This window comes from Lepidochelys kempii, chromosome 17 (assembly GCF_965140265.1).
Source record: "Lepidochelys kempii isolate rLepKem1 chromosome 17, rLepKem1.hap2, whole genome shotgun sequence".
Taxonomy (NCBI): Eukaryota; Metazoa; Chordata; order Testudines; family Cheloniidae; genus Lepidochelys; species Lepidochelys kempii.
Window position 1 is genome coordinate 298,540 of NC_133272.1, and position 20,658 is coordinate 319,197.

At 40.5% G+C, this 20,658-nt stretch overlaps 1 protein-coding gene across 3 annotated transcripts in view; it reads right to left on the reverse strand.

The window, feature by feature from the left end:
• Nucleotides 1–3,450: 3,450 nt before the first annotated feature.
• Nucleotides 3,451–20,658, reverse strand: part of INPP5K (inositol polyphosphate-5-phosphatase K) — a 31,808-nt gene continuing 14,600 nt past the window's right edge. For 2 of the 3 annotated variants that reach the window (XM_073315097.1, XM_073315096.1), the window contains exons 7-14: nt 20,102–20,213; nt 19,333–19,442; nt 15,780–15,806; nt 12,784–12,976; nt 9,863–10,000; nt 9,133–9,216; nt 5,981–6,085; nt 3,451–4,444 (exon numbers count right to left, since the gene is read on the reverse strand). In XM_073315097.1, the coding sequence (XP_073171198.1) occupies nt 4,346–4,444; nt 5,981–6,085; nt 9,133–9,216; nt 9,863–10,000; nt 12,784–12,976; nt 15,780–15,806; nt 19,333–19,442; nt 20,102–20,213 (868 nt within the window). In that variant the 3' untranslated portion in view covers nt 3,451–4,345. The remainder of the gene's footprint in view (nt 4,445–5,980; nt 6,086–9,132; nt 9,217–9,862; nt 10,001–12,783; nt 12,977–15,779; nt 15,807–19,332; nt 19,443–20,101; nt 20,214–20,658) is intronic. The other variant, XM_073315098.1, reaches the window with a different exon arrangement.

The following is a 20,658-nucleotide window of genomic DNA, read 5'->3' on the forward strand; positions in this document are numbered from 1 at the left end:
AGGAACATGGGGCCAGCAGCAGGCAAGACACTGGCCTACAGAGGGCACTCTGTATGCTGAAAAAGAGCTAATTTCCAGACGACCAACAGGAGGCACCGTGCTTGTGAGGCTTCGCTTCGCTACACTCCAGGTTTGCAAGATGTTGTCTACAGAGCGTGATACACTTAATTTCCAGCATTACTGATAATGGTGATTGAAAGTAAGCCGCCTCCATGGACCATTTCTTCTCATACTTACTGATCAGAAGTTAGATCTAAAGTCATCAATCAGCAAAGTTCCAAAATCATCTGTTAAGAAATCTGTTCAAAACTGAATGTATTACTTAGGCCTTGTCAACACTTAAAACTTGTAGATACTGTAATACTTAGTGAAGATACTACCTAGGCCTACCTGAGAACTACTCCCATCAGCAGCAGTAGCTATGTTGACAGAAGCCCTTCTGTCAGCATAGCACTATCTACACCTGAGTAGCTACGTTGGTCAGGGGTGTGGATTTTCCATACCCTTGAGTGATGTAATTACAGCAACGTAAGTTGGTAGTGTAGATGAAGCCTAAGACTTCTATTTCACTAATTTATAAAGTTTTGGAAGGGCATTAAAACAGCTGTGCAGTATATGTAAGCCCTTTATGATATTTAAAGAAAGATTTCCTTCAGGGATAAGGAAAATTCAAATGACACTACCATACCAGATGAAATGTATTCCTGATATAACTAGGGATAAGTCCAATGAAGTAAATGGACCTGTACTTGGGTTAACTAGGGCTGAATTTGGACATACTTGCCACCCACATGGAGTATATGCTTTTTCTGTTGAACTATCAGAGACCTTGCTGACCTGACTTACCCAGAACTTCAAAGTGCTACAAAACCAATGAGACTAATATGTGTAAAAAAAAAAAAAAAAAAAAAACACACTTTCCCCTAACTCAAAAGATTCTGATAGAAGAACGCTTCAGCCTTATGCGGAAGACCAGATTAAAGTAGTTTCCTTCTGCCTACAACTTGCAGTCTGGAATTCAATACTAAAGTGACCCACCCCAGACAAGCGCCTCTTGCTTTTGCTCTATATATCCAGCATTCTAAACATTTTCAAGTTTCAGATTATTTTTGTACTCAGATACCCTTATAGCTGAAGGGCTTTCTGGCCCTTTAGGATCCAGTTCAATGGGAGAGACATTAAATACAGAACTCCTTCAAAAGGGAGAATTTTATTTCAAGATGAATCCACTATCTCCAAAGGAGAATTACATTACCCCTTGGGCCCTTGTTTGGAATGATTCAATCCCTTACAGTGTATTTATTACTACCCTACTGCAGTATAATCTCTTAATACAAATATCCAACTGCACACCAAAAATGGTTATCAAAGGCTTGTGTGAAAATTATAATACAGGGGAGAATTCCCCCTAGCTCCTCAAAAAAATCAGTCTTCAATTGTTTAAAATACAAGAAGTGATTAATGCACTTAATGGACTCTTCATCACCAAGACTCACTTCAAACTGATACATGCAGTGCATTAAAAAGTAAATGGATTTAAAAGCCATTTCTAAATATTATACAAGTAAATTAGTATTTAAGGAAAAAATTAAATTCCATCAAGAAGCTGCATGATATTGGTCACAAAATATTCTTTAAAAATCCTTTATGGATCAAGGTAACAGACAAAATTTAGAATTAATTTGCTACTGTATGTACAATGCCTAACAAAGGAATCTATAAATATGATCCAAAGCTCCTCACCAAGACCCCAGGGTATTCGAGTCTTATGTAGTTAGTGGATAAAGATCTTACTGTTGGAAAAGCCTACAACAGATGTGATTTTGATCAGAGTCCTGTGACATGAAGCCCTAAATTTATAAAGGGCACCTTCCAACTCCAATAATTGACCAATGGTCAGCCCTCACGTGGTGTTAAGAAGCAGGGATGTTGGGAGCCATGTAAACTTCCCTACGTCAGTGTTCAGCTCCTGAAATATCCACAGAGATGCCTACAAATGGAATGTGTGTCCTGAGCAGCAGAAATTGGATTTTGGTCCCCGCCCCATTACCAGCTGTGCTCAGGAATTTGAAGAACTCAGTTCCCTAGTCTTTTGTATTTTTCCCCATGAACCTCCTCATGGGAAGCATGAAAACAGATTTATACAATCAATTTCAAATTCAGAAAAAAAAGAGCTTAAACTATAGTTAGTTTTGTGACGCAGTAGGGGCATTTAGTGTATTTCTATTGAAAACAAACTTTGAAAAAGTTCTTTAGTGTAAAGCAAATTTTACACAACAATGGTACAAATGACAATACAACGTAATGTCATTTTATAGCAGCCTATCAACAGGATTACATTTTTCATGTTTTATACGTAAGAACTGTATTAATTCTTGTGCTGGTACACAGTATCTTCTGCCCCCACACTTGCTGTTGGCAAGTGAACAGTTCCCAGTGCCAAAGCATTAAGTTCAGACACTTGACAACATAAATCTAACTATATGGGAACTAGAAACTTCAAAAACTAGGTGGTCTTTAATCCAAAAAGCTCTGACAAGCTAACCAGAGCATTCTACATGCTGCTATTTCCAAAGCTTAAAGCTAAGGCCTTCTGAACCCAGAACATCTTATACACCAGTCATAACTACAGCACCTTAAAACAGATTCAATCATCAGGGAATTCACTTTCTAACTCCAAAGGCCATGTCTACACTTGCGAACTTACAGCAGCACAGCTGTACTGATGCAACTGCGCCACTGTAAAAATCGCTCATGTAGCCACTCTATGCCAACGGGGGAGAGCTCTCTCCTCAACATAATAAAGCCACTTCCACGAGCGACGGAACCTATGTTGGTGGGAGAAGCTCTCTTGCCAACATAGCACTGTCCACACCAGCACGTCTGTCATCAAAACTTACATCATTCAGGGGTGTGTTTTATATAAATTTAAATAAATTATACTAACAAAAGTGGTAGCATAGACAAGCCCTAAGATAGCTAGTCAAGGCTTCAAGACTATGAGCAGGAAGGAATTCATCCTGTTTCCCCCACCCATTCTCCAAAAATATATACACCAATGTCTTTTGTTTCTAGATCTCCTTTTCTTGATCTGAGTTTTGTATTTTCACTATTGCCATTATTTACAATACACTGAGAGATAACTAACAGATTACTTATCACAAGTTTGTATGTTGCTGAAGTTGTGTACCCATGTAGAAAGCAGAGAATGGTAGCAAGGAGTCACAAGTATCCTTTACTGGCTCTGCAATCTAAGGGTCTATGGAGGTTTATGAATGGCCTCCAAAAGTTTCATATAACCTTTACACCCCTTCCTCCCCAGCAAATTAATTGCAATAAGATAACAAACCACTTTTTTTTTAAGCTTCTTTTAATATAATTTAACAGCTGGAAAGGAGGAGTTAGCATCATGTGACCAGTCAGCTCTTTGCCAATAAGTGCTCCATGGACCACAATTTGAGAACTATTTTAATGTTGGTAAGCAACAGCATTTAAAAAATTTATTTCTGAAACCGCATGATATTGGATCGACTCCAAGTTGCCAGCTAGTACAAAAAGGTCTGTCTTGTTCCTGGGGGTAATAGGCAAATTCCTCTATGATTTTCATTACCAATGAAAGAGGCATCAGAAATCACGTAAAAGTTTGGTTTGCTGGATGTATGCTTGTCTTTAACATTTTGAGCAGGAAAGTTATTCAGAAAGATTATTATTGAAATGTGGGGCAGAAAATAAAAAGGGTCAAAAGTCAAAGGAAAATCCATGTGACCCAAATACCTTGTTTTCTTATTACTTCTGTTGCCCTACAGTTGGTTGCTTCCAAAGATATCATTTGCTAACATTTATTCATCAAAATTCAAAAATACTTTAACATAAGCTCAATAATTGTATATCTAATAAATAAAACTTTGTTTTTAAAATAATTTCACTTAAGTTCTGAAACACTTAAAAAAAGTCCACTGCATGGTTACTAAAATATCTCCTACAAAAGCAGGAAAGCAGCAGTCCTGGAAGCTGCTGCAGAATGCTATTACTTTAGATTAAATCACTGGAATAGAGATCTCCACTATGATCTCATGTTGGCCAGCACTGATCAGGACCTGTCATTAGAGCCCTGGTTCCATGCAGGACCACTAGAGAGTTACCTCCTATGGCGACAATAGAAATAGTCATTTCCACAAGAAATTACTTTCTACAGAGCTTTTAAAATCTATGATCTGAACAGCCCTACCTGTGGGACCCTTTGCACTGCCTGACTCCATCTCCTACAGAGGAAGGTCTATAATCGCTAAGAAACAGGGAAGGTAAGCATCTCTGACATCTGAATCAATATCACTAAGTTCTGACTTCAGAACTCATTATATGGCTCAGGACTGTGAGGTTTCTCTACGCCATTGATGTTTTCCTGTGCCATTTCCTTGTCTACTGATCTCCTGCTTGGCTGAATCTAAAAGAAAAGGAACATGTTTTAAAAAGTTAATATGACACACATTTAGAAACAGTGTTACTTTAACAGTCAATATACAATTAAATGAATTAGATGTCCCAAACAGACTTGCTCAGAACTGAGACAAGTAATACAAATAGATTCCATTTGGTGATGAATGTTTCATTGAGGTAACTATTTAAAAGTGTATGGAAAATTTTAAACTTGCACACCAAGGCTCTGACTATATAACATGAAAAAAAGCAAAGGCATGCCAAACAACATTCTTGCTTGAGTTTGCCAGACCTGTACAGTATGTTGTGCCCACATACAACAGAGCCACACTGCAAAAGCAGATTGTATTGGTTGGTTGCAACCCACAGGAAATCTTTAGCTCACATCCAGCTGAAATGAAGCAGTCTACAATGTTTTCTCCCTGATATGGGCAGGAAGCCACAAATGTTGCAGATTCCCCAATTCAGGCAGTCCTCTTCACTAGAGCCCTGCATGGATACAAAATCTGTATCTGCATCTGATCCACAAACATAGTCCATGGATATAAAGTGGATATCTTCAGATTTGCAGGGCTCTACTCTTCACTCCATTCCACAATGTGGTATTTTGAGTTTGAAAACCTCCCAAAAGCCCCTGCTCCCAAGAATAGTGCCGACACTGATGTTTCAAGCATCCCAGAGTACATAATCTATCTTGCAGCTGGGGCTATGTATGGATATGTCAAAATGATTCTGGCAAAGAACGCTGGTTTAGGGACAAGCAAGAAACAGACATTTCATGTAGTCTATGCATTTGCAACATTTTCCTCAGATAGATAACCTGCTGTTTATGTTTCAGTGTACCAGTATTTTATAGGCTGTGAGGATGGGCCACCTCCTCAGAGATGGATGAAAAAAGGTCAGAGGTACGATGAATGCCTGGAGATGCAACTAAAAAAACCAGTCATCTGGAAAGCATTGCTGTACAAATGTCCTATAGGAGTACCTAAGGGGAGCTCAGTGATGACCAGGCAGTCAGAAACCAGGTAGCTCTTAGAAAATTAGGCTAAATTCCCATCTTTCTGAGGGCCAGGCATCTAGGTGACAGTAAGACTGAGGTTTCATAAACTGGAGCCTGTGTGTGAACTAGTTGGGCCTTATTTTGCTATGACATTCAGATATAATAAATACTCAGATTCCTTCTGGGCATTAGTACCTTTCTTTGCTTGAGGTTTACCACTACATTTCCCTCTTACATCTCACAGAATGCACAATTAACCCATGGAACTCATTGTCATGAGGATGTTGTGATGGCCAAAAGTATAACTGGGCTCAAAAAAAGAACTAGGTAAGTTCTTGGCGGACAGGTACATCAATGGTATTAGCCAAGATGGTAGAGGATGTAACCCCACGCTCAGGGCAAGCTCTGTCAGAGACAGGACATGGGCTAGATGGACTGATCCAATACGGCTGTTCATATGTTTTCACAAACATCCAGCTGCATATACAAGGAAACACACGCCAAGGCTCCTTCAGCATTAACCAAAACTCCAGAACATTTTACCTGGAAGGGCTGGCTGATACCAGCTACAGACTGCATATTATGGCTATAATAACAAAGGAGAAACTCTCCTCCTGCATGGGGGATCTCATCAGCACTGATGTAAACCTGTCAACATGAAAAAAGGAAGACAACCATCAGCAATTTCACTGACAAAGCAATTAATAACAAGCAGACTTTACTATATACTAGAACTAGATCATAAAAAGACAATACTGAGTCTTTACAACAGATCCACTGTATACATGTAAATCAGGGAGGAAGAAAAGGCCGTTCTTAACACTTCATTCAGGGGCTAGAGCTTCATCTCTTTCAGGAAAGTGCAAAAATGCTTAGTCTTATTATTCTGCAGAGGCTTCTCTCAGCTCATGATATGCCAGAGAAAAAAAGTCATGGGCTACCACTCATCATCTCTCAATCTGTATTTTGGCTCAACTTTTTGTAGCTTGACATTAATCTCCCTCTCAGGAAGACCAAGTGGGTGAGGTAATCTCCTCTATTGGACCAACTTCTGTTGGTGAGAGAGACCAGCTTTCAAGCCACACAGAGCTCTTCTTCAGTACTTCAGGCATCACAGCTAAATGCAAGGTGGAACAGATTGTTTAGCTTAAGTAGTTAGCACATAGTCTAAGGTTTCAGAGTAACAGCCGTGTTAGTCTGTATTCGCAAAAAGAAAAGGAGTACTTGTGGCACCTTAGAGACTAACCAATTTATTTGAGCATAAGCTTTCGTGAGCTACAGCTCACTTCAAAGCTTATGCTCAAATAAATTGGTTAGTCTCTAAGGTGCCACAAGTACTCCTTTTCTTTTCACATAGTCTAAGGGACCATTCAAGGTAGAGTGGCCTGTTAACAACTTTTGTCCTACAACTGCAGAAGATGGGGGAGTAGGTTACAGATTGTTGTAATAAACCATAAATCCAGGGTCTCTGTTCAGTCCATCAGAGTAGCTGCCGTGTTAGTCTGTATTCACAAAAAGAAAAAGAGTACTTGTGGCACCTTAGAGACTAACCAATTTATTTGAGCATAAGCTTTCGTGAGCTACAGCTCACTTCATTGGAGCTGTAGCTCACGAAAGCTTATGCTCAAATAAATTGGTTAGTCTCTAAGGTGCCACTAGTACTCCTTTTCTTTTTGTTCAGTCCATGATTTTTAGTGTCTAGCAGAATTATAATTTTAAGCTCCCAGGCTCATCTTTTGAAAGTATTGCACTGGTTTACTTTGAGGATGAGGACTGACAGGTTATAGAGTGATCACTTTGTGAAAAGTGTTCATCCACAGGATAGGATGTTTTTGCCTTTTATCATTTTCCTCAGAGTTCATTCAAAAAGCAAAGAGATTGTCTGGTTTCATACACATGGTTGTTAGGGAATTTAGTGCACTAGATGAGGTATGCCATATGTTATGACAGGTATATGTAGGATCCATGGGTCTTGAAAGGTGTGGTTTGCACTGATTGTTCTAGTAGGGTGTGGTGAGGCTTGGAGTTGGTGTGTCCTGGTCTGTGGGGAGTTTGCTTCCGATGAAGAGCTTGGAGAGGCTGGAGGACTGTCTGAAGGCCTGAAGCATGGGTGAACACTTTTCACAAAGCAGTCGAGACCCATCAGTCTTCATCCTCAAGAAAATCTGCATAACACTTTCAAAAGATGAGCCTGGGAGCTTAAAGTTATAATTCTGCTAGACACTAAAAATCATGGACTGAACAGAGACCCTGGGTACATGGTTTATTATTACAACAATCTGTAATTAACCCCCCCCCCACTAACCACCTCCTTTTGTCCTACAATTGCAGAGGTGTTAACAGGCCACTCTACCTCGAATGTCCCCTTAGAATATGACAGGTTTCAGAGTAGCAGCCATGTTAGTCTGTATTCACAAAAAAGAAAAAGGAGTACTTGTGGCACCTTAGAGACTAACCAATTTATTTGAGCATAAGCTTTCGTGAGCTACAGCTCACTTCATCAGATGCATTCGATGAAGTGAGCTGTAGCTCACGAAAGCTTATGCTCAAATAAATTGATTAGTCTCTAAGGTGCCACAAGTACTCCTTCCCTTAGAATATATGCTAACTACTTGTGCTAAACAATCTGTTCTGCCTTGGAGTACCTTTCCCAGACCTGAAGAAGAGTCTGTATGGGTTCAAAGCTTGTCTCTCTCACCAACAGAAGTTGGTCTAAGCAAAGACATTAGCTCCCCCACCTTGTCTCTCTAATATCCTGGGACTGACATAGCTACAACTACACTGCACATCCATAAAAAGCTATATAACTACCCTCACATTTCACAGATTTTGAAACTATCAGTGACCAGGGACACCAGAAAATAACTGATTAAGACCTGCCTTGGCACTGTCACCTAAGCAGCTTTTCAGAGGTTCTGAGAATCTACTGGAGTGTTGGACTGGAAAATCTGATCAGTCTGTCCACTAATCCTGCATCCCCAAGATTTTGAGAATAAAAGGTCTACTTTATTTGCAATTAATTTGAACCTCTATTTAATCTGACAAAACCTCTGGAACTAAATAATTTGCATGAAAAATAATATAGCTTTCACCCTTATTTTGATCACTTTTAGAACAGTATTACTAAATAATTTAATCACTGTCTTATAGAAAGCTAATAAGATGCTAAAATTCTCAATGAGAAAAAAGGACCAAAGAAGATTACAACAAAAAGCAACATTAATGGGACATTTGATACACTATGACAAAACTATATGATATCCATGCTGTAATGAGCAACCCTAGCAGTCATAGAGGTAAAGAGAGTCAGCCACTTATTTCAGAGATAGAAGCAGATTTATTAAAATAAAACAACGGTACTGACAACAGTTCTCTATGCAATGAAGAGTCATTTCTGTAGAGGGGGGAAGAAATCAAGTAAAACACTGTCTTGGCAGCGCACACAGACCTGGGAGAGAAGTAAGAACAGAGAAAATGTGTTGCATCACTTTGCAAAAACCCTAATAAAATTAAGTTGGAGTGGTGAAGATGGGCTACAAAGACCAACTCCATTACCAGCTAGCATTCCTTCAGTTGAAGAAAGATTACTCTTATAAAGAGCCTTGAAAATGAGCATGGGAGAAAAACAACAGAGGCAGGAGCCCTTGAACCCAATATTAGAAGCCCACACTAAAAGAAAATGGTAATTCCCTCACTTGAGTAACATCTTCACTGGACGAAATTTCATCATCTTTTACCCAGGTATAGGTCACATAGTCATTCACATGCCTGAATGCCACCTGCAGGGAAAGACAGAAGCCATCAGCTCTCTAAAAAAGTAAAGCAAGACACACTGGGGCAACATGGAAAACCTAAGAGTAAGATATCTGCTCTTTTTAGTATATATTACTGTAATTTTAACTAAAAACATTCATTTTAAAAATTAAACTATTTTCAAAACATGCACTGAGCATTAGTCAACAATTTATCGTGAGAGAGAGAGAGAGAGAGATAGAGATATTTCTGTACCCTAAACCCTCTGCCCTCTTCCTTCCATTTCTGCTCTCCCTTGCTACATTATACCAGCAGACAGGGGCACTTTGGGGAAGAGATTATTCTTCATTATGTCTCATACCTAGCACATTGTGCATAAATAATATTTTACCACACTTTACAAAATATTATTTCTAGGGATGATAAAAATAATTATTTTTCTGTCCACCTAGGCATGTTACCAAATAACTAATAATTCAAGAGTTGGGTGGTTCCAGGCATATTGAAACTACCAGCGACTAGTGGCACTAGAGAATAACTTGCATTTTAGATCTCTAAATAAGGGAAGCATGCAATGCCAAATGAACTACTTCCCCACCACCAATCCCACATCTGCTTTACTGCAAAGATATTTTTATTCTGCAGCGAGGCATGATATTCTGGTAATGTCACCTGGTAGAGCCCAATCCAGTCCCAGGTACTGCTTGGAAATTGAGATAACGTGGAATAGCTGATTAGAACATCCCGTGCAGCATTCCACTCACCCTCAGGATTCAGAGTGACCAATGGAGTGGACAAAAGAGGCTTTATCTAGACAAGAAGGAAGACTGTTTTGAATATATCCATCAGTTAAGGCCTGTTCTACACTGAAAAATGATATTTACCTAGTTATGTTCCTTTTTCCTTACGTGAAAAATTAGTTTGGTCAACCTACCCCGAGCGTAGACTCAGCTGGGCTGGCAACAGAATTCTTCTATTGACTTAGTTACCCCCTCTTGGAGCAGTGGATTAATTACAGAAATGGAAAAAAAGCCCAACCATGTATGGCGTATCTGTGTTGGCACAGCTGTGCCACTGTAGCATCATCAGTGCAGACCAGGAGGTCTCAGCCTTTTTCTTTCTGAGGCCCCCCCCAACATGCTATAAAAACTCCAGGCCCAGCAGGAAACAGAGGGGTGGGTGGGTGGGCTCTGGCATATTTTGACTTCTACTGGGGGGGGGGGGCCTGAGGGCGCTTGAGCCAGCTCTGCACCCTGGGGCCCAGAGGAGGAAGACCCACCTCCACCCCGACTCACCTCAGTGGGCCACATCTGGGTTGGGGAGGTGCAACCAAAAATTATAACTCAAGGGGTGGGGAGGGGCTCAGCATAAAGACTTTGAAAACTGCTCAGGGTGCAGGCAGGGGATAGCTAGGAGCTGTGTGCAGTGAGGGATGTAGCTCAAGGTGCAGAGAGAGGAGTAGCTAGGGGCTGTGTGAAGGCAGGGGGGTAGCTCAGGGTGCAGGGAGAGGGGGTTGTGTGCCAGGAGGGCCCCCACTGCAGTCACTGCTCCTCAAAGGCTCTCCAGGCCCTGCAGCCAGGTCCCTCCACTCAGGAGGCTCTTACCGACTGCGCAAGCAGCAAAAGGGGGCTGAAAGCTGAGGAGCAATCACAGTCCTGGGCACCAGCAGCAGAAGATGGGGGAGCACCATGGCTGCCTGCTCCATGGCACCAGCCAGAACAGCAGCTGCCCCACACTGCCTGGCTTCAGCTTCCCACCTGCGACTTCGCCAAGGGGCGGGGCCTGAGGGGTGCTGAGCTGCCCCCGGGACTGTCCCAGTCTGGTTAAGACACTACAGTTTGTTTTTTTTGGGGGGGGGGATGCCCCCTCATGCCCTCCCTAACTCCTCCCATGGGACTATGGGACCCCCTGAAACTGGCTCACATCCCCCCAGTTGAGAACTGCTGGTGTTGATTAGCCCCCAATATTTTACCTTTGGTATGCAGCAACATCTGTTGTGGGTCCTTAGTTGCATAGGGATAAGGGGAACATCTGACAGGGTAACCAAACGGATTGGGGGGCGGGGAATAGTAGACATCATATAGCTGGACTTCAGTAAGGCTTCCGATAGTCTCACATGACATTCTCATAAGCAAACTACACAAATATGGACTAAATAAAGTTACTATAATGTGGGTAAACAACTAAATGAAAACTGTTCTCAAAAGAGTAATCGTCAATTGTTTGCTGTCAAACGGGAAGGACATATCAAGTGGGGTCCCACAGAGATTTATCCTGGGTCCAACCCCGTTCAGTATTTTAATTTACAATGTGGATGATGGAGTGTGCGTGTGCTTATAAAATCAGGAGACGAGACCAAACTGGGAGGGGTTGCAAACACTTTGGAGGACAGGATTAGAATTAAAAATGTTGATAAATTGGAGAATTGGTCTGAAATCAACAAGATTCAATTCAGTAAAGACGAGTGGAAGTACTACACATAGGAAGGGAAAATTAAAAATGTACTTATACAGAAAAAGGGGAAATAACTGGCTACACAGAAGTATGGCAGAAAAGGATCTGGGGGTTATAGCAGACCACAAATTGAATATGAGCCAATAGTGTGATGCTGATATGAAAAAGGAAAATGTCATTCTGGGATGTATTAACAGGAGTGTCATATGTAAGAAGAAGAAATAACTGTTCAGCACTATTCAGCAGTGGGGAGGCATCAACTAGAATACTGTGCCCTTTAAGAAAAAAGTGAACAAATTGGAGTGAGTCCAAAGGAGAGCTACAAAAATAAGAGGTTTAGAAAACATGACATGACCTGGGAAGAAAGGGAGAAAGAATTGGGCATCTTAGGCTACAAAAGAGACAGCTGGAGGGGAGGAGGGATGATAACAGTCTTCAAATATGTAAAAGGTTGTTATGAAAAGGATAGTAATCAATTGTTCTCCATACCAGGGCAAAACAGGAAGTAATTTGCTTAGTTTGCAGCAAGGGAGATTTAGGTTGGATATCAGGAAAAGCTTTCTAATTAAAAGGATAGAAAAGCACTCGGGTGACCTATTATAGAGGTTGTAAAACCCCCATCACTGCTGAGACCAGGATAGATAAACACCTGTCAGGGTTGGTCTAGGTATACTTAATCCTGCCTGAATGTAGAGTGATGGACTAGATGACCACTTGAGGTTCTTCTCCCATTTACATTTCTATGATTATAATCAGGAGCAAAGGCTTAACAACAGGTCTAGAATCCCTGAAATACCTACCTCACTCTGTGTGACTTGCCTCTCAGGAAGAGGAAGCCATTAAGGAAGAGAAATTCTCAACCTGAGTCATGAGCCTAAAAGTCTGAGGATGAAGAAATCTTTGCTCATTTGTAAAAAAAAGCCAGTGCAAACAAATTTTGTAATCCAGAAGAAAATATCTGAGACTGCAAACAGCAGGGCTTCATCTTGTTGTGTTTGTCACATTTCTGCTTATGACTTACATAAAAAGATTCAGAGAAATAAATTCCGTAAATTAGGATTAATTTTAGTTTTGCCTTTAAGATTACCATTTCCTAATGGGGAGATATTTGCTCCAAAATTATAAAAATGGGACAATACCTGAAGCCCGAAGGTTCCTGTAACAGGTTTGTGATCACTGATGCCATAGCTCATGTGACTGATATAGTTATTCAGGGTCACAGAGATTGTCTGCTCTCCTTCACACAAATCTCCATCCTCTGATGGATGCTGGGAGAGATTCTTCACCCTCCAAAGAATTCGATCTGTCCATGCTGGCTTCCGTTTCTTCCCACTACAAGAGTATGAGCAGAGTAGATGAAAGGAGGAGAAAAAACAGTGGCCAAAAGCTACAATGTTATGTAACTATATAACATCTATTAAAAGTTGATCCAAAATTGTAAAAAATTATTACAACATTCAAAGCAATCACATCTCAACTTCATTTTACAACTCTGCTCTAGCATGCATTACAGCCAGACCCATGGTTATTAAATTCAATTGAACTTCACTGTAAGAGATCAGCTTTCATGGGTCCCTCTAATTGGAAAGAAATAAAATGAAAAAGAGTGTGGGAACGGATTAGTCAGTTTCATATAGGAAATGATGCTTTCTCCTAGAATTCTCTCCAAGAACATGCAAGAATCTACAGTTAATGCAGAAACTGTCCTGACCTCAAGCCAATGGCCATCCTTGGGCAGGGTATAACACCGTTCAGACATTTCCTGACTTTTGCTGATCTGTGTCACACGTTGAGTATTTTTTATATATTCTTGGTTCCAATATTTTTTAAAGAACAGGAATAATTTTGTATTAATAGCCATCGGGACAGCTTCACCGATGCTAATTATGTAGCTAGTAGTTTTTCCATACTATTATCACCTGTTACGTAGAAGAGACAGAGCAATGGATTCTGCCAAGCTACTCCAGTGTGTTATAATGATAGCATAATTTCTATACTTAGTACACAAGCTTTTCCCTAATAAAATGCTTTATAACATCTAGTAGAGGAAAGTTTGCGTACAGGCAGTAGATTCTTGCACCTAAGTAGCCTGCAACCACTATGGTTTGGAGTTTCCTTTTATACCATATATCAACAAGAGAAGACACGAGCCTTTCCGGATTCTCTCTGTGATGGGAAGATAACTTTAAAGCAACAGCCCTCTTTATGGCCATATCACTTCACAGTGAAATGGAGAAAAGACCATATCCTATGGAAGAGGAATTAGAATGCATTGCATTTAATTGAATTACAAGGGTTAAAGGAGCACGATGCGTAAGGAAAACTGTCAGTTTGACAACTTTCAACAAACTACTATAAACCAGCTATAAACTGCTCAGATTAAATTCAGCACCCTTTCCCCTCCCTACATGCAGGTCTGACTCACCTTAAATGAGAAATGGAAGGATTTTAAGTGATTAAGTAAATGTACACATGAGGGAACAAATCCCATGTATTCCAGTAGAAATACAAACTGACAGAAATCTTTAAAAGCTGCAATATGTCTGCTCTGCTGTGCAAGGCAATACGAAAATGAAGAGCCTGAATACAAAGTTAATACACTGTTTCCTTTATCTGACGATATGGAATAACCAGATAGAGAAGGGAAGCTCAGAACATATATACCACTATCCAGAACAATATAAAATATACCAATCCATTGAAAGATAGTGGTTGGCTGGTTTAAAGCATCCTTTGTGAACATACTCAGAATGCAAAAATGTCTGCCTGTCCCCCCACCTTAGGTGAATCAAAAAACCTGCATTAATATTAACAGAAATTGAATGCACACATTAGAGGTGTTTAAATGAAGTAACTTGAGTTACAAAGAGTTCATGATATTCATATTTAACAAACTAATGCCACATTACTGTGTCAAGATTTCTCAAGTTGCATAATTACTTATTTCAGAGTAACAGCCGTGTTAGTCTGTATTCGCAAAAAGAAAAGGAGTACTTGTGGCACCTTAGAGACTAACCCATTTATTTGAGCATGAGCTTTCGTGAGCTACAGCTCACTTCATCGGATGCATACCGTGGAAACTGCAGCAGACTTTATATACACACAGAGAATATGAAACAATACCTCCTCCCACCCCACTGTCCTGCTGGTAATAGCTTATTTAAAGTGATCATCAAGTTGGGCCATTTCCAGCACAAATCCAGGTTCTCTCGCCCTCCACCCCCCAACACAAATTCACTCTCCTGCTGGTGATAGCCCATCCAAAGTGACAACTCTCCACACAATGTGCATGACAATCAAGTTGGGCCATTTCCTGCACAAATCCAGGTTCTCTCACCCCCCCACCCCCTCCCAAAAACCACACACACAAACTCACTATCCCGCTGGCAACAGCTCATCCAAAGTGACCACTTTTGCCAGCGGGATAATGAGTTTGTGTGTGTGGTTTTTGGGAGGGGGGTGGGGGGGTGAGAGAACCTGGATTTGTGCAGGAAATGGCCCAACTTGATTGTCATGCACATTGTGTGGAGAGTTGTCACTTTGGATGGGCTATCACCAGCAGGAGAGTGAATTTGTGTGGGGGGGTGGAGGGCGAGAAAACCTGGATTTGTGCTGGAAATGGCCCAACTTGATGATCACTTTAGATAAGCTATTACCAGCAGGACAGTGGGGTGGGAGGAGGTATTGTTTCATATTCTCTGTGTGTATATAAAGTCTGCTGCAGTTTCCACGGTATGCATCCGATGAAGTGAGCTGTAGCTCACGAAAGCTCATGCTCAAATAAATTGGTTAGTCTCTAAGGTGCCACAAGTACTCCTTTTCTTTTTGCATAATTACTTATATTTGTTGGTTACCGAATTTTAAAGCAGGTTACACTACTGCTATCTGTTCGTGCTCAGGTAAAAAGCCCACTGCTTTCAGTCCAGACTAATACATTAAGATTAGTCTCAGTGATTCTCTTGACGTGCTACAGCAGAGAAGAAGATGCTACAACTTTCAATTAGATTCAGGAAATTCGTGCAGAAAATCAGAAGTCTGATTTTCAAGTATTTCACAAGAATCAAATCAAAATCTGAGCCTTGTTTTGATTCTGCAATATCTACAATCTAAGAAAGCCAGAGAGTCGTCTTCTTACTTAAACCAAAACAGTGTCTTCTGCCCCCTGAAAATAAAAATAAAGATAAGTATAAGACTCCTGATGGTCAGGAGCTAATTTCTCCATTGCAATGTGCCCTGCAGATCTTGTAAATAATAAAGCAATTTGGAAACAAATTAAATTCACAGATTAAATATTTTACAATCTTTATTTAAAAAGTTGTTTCAAACATAGCTTTATGGATGATTTAAAGCAGTGGTTTTCAACCAGGGGTATGCATATCCCTGTGGGTATGCAGCGGTCTTCCAGGAGGTACATCAACTCATTTAGATATTTGCCTAGTTTTACAACAGGCTACATAAAAAGCACTAGCGAAGGCAGTACAAACTAAAATTTCATACAGACAACTTGTTTATACTGCTCTATATATTATAAACTGAAATGTAAGAATAATATTATATTTCAATTGATTTTATAATTTTATGGTAAAAATGAGAAAGTAAGCAATTTTCCAGTTAACAATGTGCTGTGACACTTTTGTATTTTTATGTCTGATTTTGTAAGCAAGTAGTTTTTAAGTTAGATGAAACTTGGGGGGGGGTATGCAAGACAAATCAGACTCCTGAAAGGGGTACAATAGTCTGGAAAGGTTGAGTGCCATTGATTTAAAGCAACTAAAAAACTTCCCTGTGGTGTCCCAGAAGTCCAGGAAAATAATGGACTGCAAATGTGAAGCATCATATATTCATTTATTTAAAACATCAGGCCATTTGTTTCCCCCCAGAACTTTGCAAGGCAACATTAGTCTCTGATGACAGTTTATAGGCCTAGTTTGGGCTTTAACAAAGTGAAGTGATCAGACTTTTTGGCATGCTGAACAATCTTACAAAGACAGAAACTGACTAAGAAAAGGAAAATAGGATTTTCAACTGAGGAAAGTTCCAATGTTCTGTACTATGTCCAATGTTTCATATATTAATCTGGAAAAGTGGGTAAACAGTGTCAAAACGTGCTGATGACAATTATTTTGGTTAGTCAAAACTAGAGACGGGTAATGAACTACAAAAAGATCCAACAAAGCTAGATGAACAGGAAACAAAAAGGCAGATAAAATGTAATGTTAACAAATGCAAGGTAATGTACATTGCAAGGAATAATATAAACTACTCATAAACCTTAACGGGTTCTAGACCACTGGGGGGACAACTTGGTCATAGTGTGGCAAAAGTCTAACAGCAGAAAAAGAGTTTTCATGTATAAAAAATGAGTGAGAAAAATACCACAAATATTACAAAGCCATTACATAAATCAGTGTAATGCCTTCAAAGGTATAACCAGATCCAGTGGCTAGAGGCTGATGCTACAAAAATTCAAATAGGAAAGTATGTTAAATTTATTTTAAGTGTAGCTGTGTGTAATCAACCATTAGAATAGCTCACCAAGGAATGTGATCAACTTGAAGTCTTTCAATCAAGAGTTGATGTCTTTCTAGAAGCTATACTGTAGTTCAACCATAAATTACGGGGCTCCATTCAGGAATTACTAGTTGGATGGAGTTCTATGGCATGTGTCATGCAGGTCAGATTAAATGATCACAGTGACCCTCTTCTGACCTTAAAAATTGTATCTATGAATGCCATATTGAGCTCTGATAACTATCTCACAAAGTATAGTAGAAATAGAAGAGGGGCAGAGAAAGGCAACAGATGATTACAGGTATGGAGAGAATTCCGATGGAGAGGGTAGAAAAAATTGGGATTGTTTAGTTTAGAGAGGAGACAAAGACAACAGAACATGACAGAAATACACAGACTGAATGGTGTAGCCAAGATAAACCAGGAGCTCCTATTTATCTTATCTTCTCATTATACAAAATCAAAGGGACAGTCAATTAAATTGAAAGGCAGAAAATTTAAAACTGATAAAAGGAAAACATACATAATTAAACTGTGGAACTCAGCCACAGGATGCCACTGAAGCCAATATCTTAGAGGGCTTCATGAAAGGATTAGAGATTTATAAAATCATGACTGGTGTAAAGAAAGTAGACAAGGAAGTGTTGTTTACTACTTCTCATAACACAAAAACTAGGGGTCACCAAATGAAATTAATAGGCAGCAGGTTTAAAACATAAAAGGAAGTATTTCTTCACACAATATACAGTCAACCTACGGAACTCCTTACCAGAGGATGTTGTGAAGGCGAAGACCTTAATAGGGTTCAAAAAAGAACTAGATAAATTCACGGAGGATAGGTCCATCAATGGCTATTAGCCAGGATGGGTAGGAATGGTGTCCCTCGTCTCTGTTTGCCAGAAGCTGGGAATGAGCGACAGGGGATGGATCACTTGATGAGTCCCTGTTCTGCTCATTCCCTCTGGGGCACCTGGCACTGGCCATTGTCAGAAGACAGGATACTGGGCTAGATGGACCTTTGGTCTGACCCAGTAGGGCCATTTGTATGTTCTTATAAGGGTAACAGAAACATCCACAGTTGTATTAGATAAGGCACTTCTGTTTTTTTTAATTGGATATGAATTCATGTTTTAGCAAGAGTCAGCCACTAAATTATGGGGTTTAGGAAGATAACCTGCCCACAGAGAAAGCATTTCATAGCTTTGTGCTCTGAGGTTTCTTGAATTTTCCTCTGAAGTATCTGGTATAGGCCATTCCAAGAGACAAAGGATGATGATAGTAATTCGTTATGTTCTTATGAAGTAATGAAAATCAGTTTTCACATTCAGATAAAACAAAATGTGTTTAGCTTTTTTTCTTAAGATATAAGAAAATGGGTTCAAAATATGAGTGTATCAACCCACAGGGTATTCTTTTATTAAAAAACAAAGTTGGGCCCCTGAAGACAATGCTTTTGAATAAAAAGATTTGGTGCCTGCATTGTCCATTTAGCCCTTCCAAATACAAGCTCAGACCCACATTGCCACTCCCATTCCCCTCATGTGACATGGAAACAGATCTCTTCAGCCAGAAGACTTCATTTATTCAGCATTGCCCATTGAATGACCCAGATAAACTAATAGGTCTAACAGCCTCATAGTCAACATGGGGGACAGATATCAAAGACCATGGAAGGCTGAGCCTCCATAAACAGCCTTGCGTGGCCCCACCCACAGTCCACCCCCAGACCCCTTCCTGGTGCTGTGCTGCGGGGGGCTCTTACCCCCCCCATGGCTGGGGCTAATGGGGGCTGGCCTGTGCTTTGAGGCTGATGGACAGGGGGCGCTGCCCACCTGGTGCTCTGGGGCTGAAGGGGGCACACCACCTGCCCACCTCCTCGGTGCTCCAGAGCTGGGGCCGCAACACCTGCCTGGCACTCTGGGACTGGGGGCACTCAGGAAGTCCAGGGCCGGTTGGGGGTGGGGGGGGGGGAAGTGGCTGCGTGGAGGTTGCTGCTCTGGGCTCCGGCAGGAGGGGTGTGGCCTCCCCAAGCCCAGGGTTCACCCACTGCCTATGATAGTGAACTAGCAATCTGGGACAAATTTAGGCCTGTTTAGTTGATCAGACTGATGTTTACTAAGGCACAAGGGTTATCTCAGACCGTTCCCTGACTGAACGCAATATATTGTGCTTTTTACCTCGTGTCATACACGTCAGAGTGAAGGTCGAACTTGTAAGTGGGTTTAAACTGCAAGGGACCCTCTATAAATTCCTGGAGAAAAGCTTCCTTCTTCTTTGCTATATTTAACTGCAGAAATAAAACAAATGTTATAAACAATGTGTTATAAAGGGCAACCTGTAAAGATTACATTTAAAATCAGAGATTAAAGAATTATTCATGAAGGAGATGAGAAAGCATCTTCTAAAAAGGATTCAAAATTTTTTACACACTGCAACACATCTTCCAAACAAAATGCATAGGGGCTCCTTTGCTACTGCTAGAGCCTTTAAACTAACCCTTCTAGAAATACTGCAGCAGTTATTCTGGAAATGCAGATGTGCTAGGGCCAGCCCACTAATAGTTTAAACTGGGGGTGCGGGGAGAGAGACAGAGACAATAGGACAATTTACAAGCCAGTAAAGTTCACTGAAATCTTCAGTCAGCACTGCACCCGAGTCAGAATGAAACAGAGCAACAAATTATATATATATATATATATAAAGTTAAGTAGGTAATATTTAAGACTGAAAAGAAAGACTTCACAGCTATACCACTCCCAGTAGGGAAAGAGTTAGGAATAACAGTGGGAACTCAAAGCTACTCTTAAGTTCGGCCTCTCTGAACAAGGGACCCTGTAGTCCCTGTAGGAACTTTGACAGAAGATGAGAGAGCAGAAGCGCCAATGTAAGCTATTCTTTAGTATGTGTCAGGACTAGAACCAGAAGAACATTAAAAAGGGACGATACCTGGTCCTTTTCCCATAGTAGATTGTATCTGCTATTGCTTATTGACTCTCGGATAAAATGTATTCCATAATCTGCTATCCGGAAGTTGAGATCTCCAAACCAGAAAAGAATGCTATTTAAAAAAAAAAAAAAAAAAAAGGCAGTAAGTGCTCATGGTTTCCTATAAAGCTACAGATACCTCTGTGTGCGAGTGTGTGGGGGGCGGAAATCATGAAGATAGGGCGAGATTACTATACCTTATTCCATTGCTTAGATACTTTTCTATACTTCTAATCTAAACACCACAAACAAAATCTTCATTTAGTGACAGTTAAGGTTACAGAACGTCATATCCACCAGTCCAAAACTTTAAAGGGATGGTAATCAAAATTAAATGGAAAGTTTCCTATATTCCTTGACACGTTCAACACTGCCTACTACACAACAAACTCCAGCACTCCACAAGGCCTATACTTTCAATTTCAACAGGGACCAATACTCATGGGCAGCGGGTATCAAAGGCAGGGGAAGGCTCAGCCTACCCAAACTGCCTCTGTGGCCCCGTCCACACTCCACTC